The following is a 6,543-nucleotide window of genomic DNA, read 5'->3' on the forward strand; positions in this document are numbered from 1 at the left end:
CCGGCAGGGAATCAATCCCTGCGCAGCTCCTGCAGCTCTGTGTAATGCAGGCAGGTCCTCACAGCTTTTTGAAAATCCCCTTTTTCAACAAACACTCAGAATGTTTGTTACAGCAGCATAAATCTCACACCTTTCCACGTTTTCACGTCTTCAAAGTATTACCTGGTAAAGATTGCCAGAAATCCCAAGTCACACTGCGTAAGGAGTATTGTGGCATCTGCCCCTGCATCACCCTGCTGGTAAAGCCCAATGTTGTCTTTACTCTCTCTTTTCCCAGTTCTGAAAACATTGTTTTCTCCTGTTTGCAATGAGAAATACCCACAGCAGCAACAGGAAACCAGCAAACTGAGTGGTGAAGCAAACAGTGGAACTGAATCTAGAAAGGACGCTGTTGAAACTGCTGAAGAGACCAAAAATTGCAGAGAAAAATGCCCTATATTTCAGATTCTTAATGTTAGTCACCTTATTTATTGCATTATTGCAATAATGTGGCAACAATAAGTGGAGAAGGTCTGGCATGAATTAGTTTTTTGTGGGGTTTTTGTTTGTTTTGTTTTTTGAGTGAGATGTCCTTGTTAGTCCACATGAGGTGTCCTCTGGAACAACACATTAATATTTTCTGTACTTCCAGTTGGCAAAAGAGACATAGACACTTACCTGTGATTGATACTCTTTGTTACAGTAGCAAAAACATACATTTAGGAGGGAAAACAGTTCTGTTTTTTAACTGCATCCATTAGATGTGAGATCACTGGAAATACAGTAAAGGGATAAGATATTCTCACAGCAGCTTTCCAGGCTCTTGCTTTGGAGAAGGTCAGTGAGGTAAAGGCCAGCGCTCAGCACACAAAGGCCCCACTTTGGGAAGGAATCCCTGTTTATGTCAACAATGAAGCATGTGCTTTGGAGAGGTCTGAATTGGGGCTTAAATGTGAACCAGTGGAGGAATCCAGCCAGCTTTTGTGTGTAGGAGTACAGATGACATGTTCCACACTGGAATTTATGTAAATCCAACTCTTTAATGCATGTCTGATTGCTGCTTTCTTAGATTATCCAAGCAATGTGTACATGACCAATGAACAGTACTGTCATTTTGGGTATCTCCAGCATCCTTTCCATTTATCAAACCAGATCCTGCACCTAAAAAAAGTCCTTTTCTGATTTTCCTTTTGCAATTAGTTTTAAGAAAGAAGAAGAGATTGAGGGCCTTAACACTTATTTGTGAAGTAATTAATAAATATGTGGAAAACTAACCACCCTTCAACACAAAAATGCCATACTAATGCTTTTTTAGTATTCCCAGCTTTGGGATTTTGGGCAGTGCAAAGTAAGAGCCTGTTGGTTGAGTTGAGTTGGGTTGGGTTTAGTGAGAGGCCTTCCCTCATAGCTTGCCAGTGAACCATAAATGCCAGTTTAAAACTGGAAGCTGGAGGCCAGTATAGGACATACATATACACCACAGAAGTGTTGAAAAGTTCAGGAAAGTGAATTATGTGTAATATTCTGCAGAATCTTCCCTAGGGCTTGTGCTTTCTTTTAAGATTGTCATGAATGGGAATTGAAATTTTAATGATTATTGACTTGAATAAGTAGCTCATGCAATAGAGCTGCTGATTCCTCCTTCAGTTATTTTCACTGCCAGCATTTCCATCATAGCCATGAGGCTGCCCCTCACCAGACACAGGAGAGCTTTTCTTTTCCTTTAAATGATTTTCAAATGTGCTAGTAAAATCACCTAGGGATGAAAGAGTTTCAGAATGAAAAAAAAAGAAACCGCAAAGTTAATTGCCTTTTTAGTTCTGTACATGCTGAAGTATAAATAAAACTATGGAATGGAAAGTACCAGAACTATTTTAATCATTAAAACTACTAGACCATATAGAAGAATGGGGAAGTTAATCCATGTGACACACACTTTAAAAAGTTTTTTATGAAAACAACAGAGGCAAACCCTGCAGTATTCTGAAGGAGTAGCCTGGTCCTTGTATTGCAAAATCTGGGGTCATACTGCAGTGCATTATAGTGTTCTGTCAAGGAAGATTTGTTGAAAATAGTGTAATTCATAGGTTTTTTCTTTGATATGTTCTTAAAACTTAATTCTCTGTTATCAGAGCCATCTAGAACTTGCAAAACGAAAATCCACCAGTAAAATATGTACACATGCAGCAAATCCCCATGAAACTTGGAAGGGTTAAAAATACTGTGTCATGGGAAGGCCAGGCTGTTTGTCCGGTTGGTTTTTAGTAGTTTTTTGTATCATGTCCCTTAACTTTGGATTGATAGAAGGTTCCAGCAATGCTGTCATCTATACAATAAAGCCACTTACTTACCTAATCACACTGTGACAGCTGGGCTGATAAGATACTCTAAATTAGGGTTTTTTTCCTTTCACCTGAGAGATTTAACAACCAAGGAGCTTTAGTATGCAAATAGCAACACTTTTTTGGAAAACTTTTTTGGAATGCAGTGTGCTGGTCATTTTTACTGTAGGTTTCTTTGTTTTAAAGAATTTGGTGGTTTTAAGCTCAAAAAGTGTCGACCAGAGAAATAATACACAGTGGCCTGTGGATTCCCATATGAAACAAAATCCGTGTGACAATTCCAGTCGAGGCCACTTCAAAATTTTATGTACAAAATGAAGACACCAGAAATGACCCAATTCTCTATAGGGTTACCTGGAGATTTCAGCCTCTTCATACCTGAAGTGAATCATCACACTACCTATCAGAAGTTTGTACAGTGATAGTGTAAATGACCATACATGAGGGTGTTTAGGAACAGACAAAGCTGACGCCAAATGCTCGAGCCACATGTTCCGCATGTCACCACCCTTCCTTCCCCAAGCCTGCCTGCAAGGAAATTGCCTCATTAAGCTTTTCAGACTGAAGCTGCTTTAAAAAAATCTGGCTTGTTTTCAGAAGGACATAGTACTTTGAAACTGCTTTAAAAGAAGAGGTTCTTACACCCAAAGAAAGCACATTATGAATGTTGTCTGTTACAAGAGTCTCCAAACTGGTGCCCCCACACTTGAAAATGCCTTGACCCACACGGTGATTTGTTGTCGTTGCCCTCTTACACACAGGTGAATGCTTACAATGGACCTAAAGCCCTCCCCAGCTGATAATGGGGGATTTTCTTTATCTGAGGACAGGATTTTGCAGCCAGCAACTGCTGGCTGGTAGCCAAGAAAAATGGGTGTTCATTACCCACTGGGGCTAATTGCGCCCATCGCAAATGTCAGCGTGGCCAGTGGAACAGATCCTCTTCACCAGATGTGTTTTTCCCAGTCCAGCTGGGATGACAAATCAGTCCTCCATGTATGAATATTTCAAACTCTCCCCAATAACCAGGTACTGTGTAGAAAAAGGGGTGTGTTGGTCAGGGCCCAGCTCCTCAGTGTTGCAGTTTCATCCCGAAGTCCCTGTGGAGCCCTATGGAGGTCAGTGCTGCGTTCTGTTCTTCAGCTCCCCTGCCTGACAGTGGGAATGGTGATGCTCAGTCTCACCACCCCAGCCAGATGCTCTGGGGGCTCTGGTTAAAGCGCTGTGTTGTGAAAATCCTCCTACCAAACCCTGTGTTGCCCTATTCCCTGAAGACTTCTGGAGACACCCAGCTCTTAGGCAGGCTGAGGCCACAGGAAGCTTACAGTATTAGTGCTTTTTCCAGAAGGACTCCTCAGGGCTGCCTTTAGAAAATGCCATTTCTTGAAGCCCCACATGTCCCCCTGCACAGTGTTGGATTGATACTCCCAGTGCCAGCTCACTGAATGTGGTTGGCATTGCGTTCATGCAGTCACAGCTTGGGTTTTATTTTTAAGTTTCTCCAATAACTCAGGGTTTGTCAAAGTTTTCTCACAATTTTTTTTCTGGTTAAATGACCACATTATTTGGTCTTCCAGTGTGTTATCAAGAGTGTGGAACATTCTGTAAGTATTTTAATAGTTGTCTTCTTCATCACTATGTCTGGTTTAAATGTAGTGAATCCTTCACATTTATTTCCGTATTTATACTTCATGTTTATTGTGGGACTCCTGATGGACAGGCTCCCATATTTATGTTGCTGTACTGTACCCTGCTGTTTCCCTGACTGTTCTGTAGTTTTTAATGCAGTGGTGTCTGGGAACTGGTTTTATGTTCACAAAATTATGGGACATGGCACTCAGTGCTCTGGTTGTCAAGGTGGTATTTGCTCCAAGGTTGGACTAGATGATCTCAGAGGTCTTTTCCAACCTAAATGATTCTACAATCAAAGACCAGTAAAATATTAAGATTTAGAGCCTAATAAATACAGCATGAATAGTGTTTGATCCAGGAAGTTTGTACACAGTGATTACCTCTCAGAATTGAAGGTTGATTTGTGTCAGAGCAGTTTTTTCTTGGAAACACCTGACTGATGCTCTTCCAACTTCTGCTAGTTCAGTAAGGAAAAAATAACCACCTTTATCTTTACTAATAGAACAATTTGCTTTCTTCTCTCTAGGACTGCCTTAAAGCTTGTCAGGAACAGATCGAGGCGGTGCTCGTGAACAGCCTGCAGCAAGTCCAGCAGCAGCAGCAGCAGAGCAGCCCCTCCAAGACAGTGGATGAACTGGACCAGGCCAGCACTCCCACAGATGTGAGAGACATCAACCTGTGAGGACATCGGCACACAAAGTCACGCTTGCTCCCCCAGACCCTTTATTTTTGTTATTATTTTTAGAGTGAAAATTTTTTTTTAATCTGCTCCCACATAGAACATATTTAAAGCTCTTTTAGGTATAAAGAAAAACAAAAAAAAAAAAGTACAAAAACTGAATAATGAAAAAAAAAGCGTTTGGTGCCTGTGATGTTCTACAGAAGGGAATCCCACGATATATTTGGTAATTGCTATTTGATTATGTATCAGTGATATTAAATGCTTATAAAAGCATACAAAGTAGCTAGATCAATGTAAGCCTGCATTTGTGGGAACAAAGTAGAGTATACTTGTCTGTGTATTATGAACTAGTGCATACACCCCTTTTTTAGATTTAAGAAAGGAATCGTGTGTGCGATTTTATGGCTTGACTAGATTGCAAAGCAATAGAATAAGGGGTTTAGGGCAAAGTGGGAAAAGATCCCTGAAGCAATTGAACCATTTTGAATGCAGAAGAGATTTGCTGATCTGTCACCTCTGTTATTAGTCAGAAGTGTTTGTTGGATCTCTGTATGTTAGTTTTGTTTACTCTTGCTGTCTGTGGTAGCTGCTACCTAAGAAAGAAGATGCTTTATTTTACCAGCCAGAAGAGCAGGTGTCTTTTGGGCTTTTTTTTTAGTTGATTTATTTTTCTTTTTTTTTTTTCCCAACTTCCCCTCTGCCCCTCTTGACTTTTTATCTACTTTTCCTTCTGAAATGGTTCATTCTAAACACAGCAGCATCTTTGGCATGAGGGCAATTCCTTTTACCCAGCCGTGGGCCGAGCCAAAGTTCCCAAGTGTTCACGGTCAGTAGGGGGAATGCACGCATTGATCCCGACCTGTTGGCTGGGCAGACCGCCTCCAACCTTTGGATTGCAAGATGTGGTGGATCATCTAGGAAAAGCATTATATTCCTTTACAGTGCTAATGCTTCACGTCCATGTTAACGTCTGACAGCTTCTTAGCTTGGCCACAAAGACATTTAAATGATGCTCTGTCCATCTTCCCTTGTAATAGCCCCTCACTGTGTTAAAGAAGATGAGGTTTGGTTTGCTTCCTCGTCTCTCTTTCCCCCCACTCCCCCCGCACACTTTTTCAGCATTTCATTAATTTTATTGATCCACAGTGAGCGTTTTTGTAAACCATTTCATTCGAAAAGCACTTTGAAAATTGTTCCTAAGGGATTAAATGAGATGGTTTATGACAATTTTGCAGAGGAAAGAAAAACAAAAAAAAAAAAAAAGAGAAAAAAAAGAAAAAAAGAGAGAAAAAAAAGAAAGAAGTCACAAAAGCAAGGCTTTGTATAGCTTTTTATACTCAATATTTTCCAGTATCTGGTGTACTTGGTTAGCTGTGGTGTTGCTGGAAATACCAACACCCGCTTCAGATGACATTCCTGTCATGACATTCCGGATGAAAGCCTGACCATCTGTATTGTTCAGTGTCACAGAAGGATCTTAATACCACCTGCATGTTTATCTATGGACAAGGAAAGAAAATTGCTGGTGCAACAGCCATGGTGGTAAACATCGAGGTGCGTGACTTGGAGTTTTATTACAAAGGTGTATTCAGTGTACTTGAATTTATTTTCCTGCTCCACCTGTAACGAAGAGGCATTTAGATGGCAAAGGAGTTGGAGCAGCTTTTGGTTTTTTTGGTTCTATTTTTTTTTTTTTTTTTGGTTTTTTGGTTGTTTTTTTTTTTTTTTTGTTTTTTTTTTTTTTTTTTTTTTGCACAATTGTATTAACAGTTTGCAGATATCCAATATGAAGCTGTTGGTTGAAATGTTAATGTTCGCATTTTTAACACAAAAATCCAGAAAGAACATGCTACTTCGAAGAATATTATATGTATGGACTCAGCCTATTTGGCTAGATGAGGGTAGAAA

The 6,543-nt window shown here is 40.2% G+C and overlaps 1 protein-coding gene across 1 annotated transcript in view; it reads left to right on the forward strand.

The window, feature by feature from the left end:
• Positions 1 to 5,891, forward strand: part of CCND2 (cyclin D2) — a 26,416-nt gene extending 20,525 nt beyond the window's left edge. Inside the window, exon 5 of the mRNA XM_005426405.2 lies at positions 4,480 to 5,891. Coding sequence (XP_005426462.1) covers positions 4,480 to 4,635 — 156 coding nt within the window. The 3' untranslated portion in view covers positions 4,636 to 5,891. The remainder of the gene's footprint in view (positions 1 to 4,479) is intronic.
• The last annotated feature ends 652 nt before the right edge of the window (positions 5,892 to 6,543 follow it).

Source organism: Geospiza fortis, unplaced genomic scaffold, assembly GCF_000277835.1.
Source record: "Geospiza fortis unplaced genomic scaffold, GeoFor_1.0 scaffold8, whole genome shotgun sequence".
NCBI lineage: Eukaryota > Metazoa > Chordata > Aves > Passeriformes > Thraupidae > Geospiza > Geospiza fortis.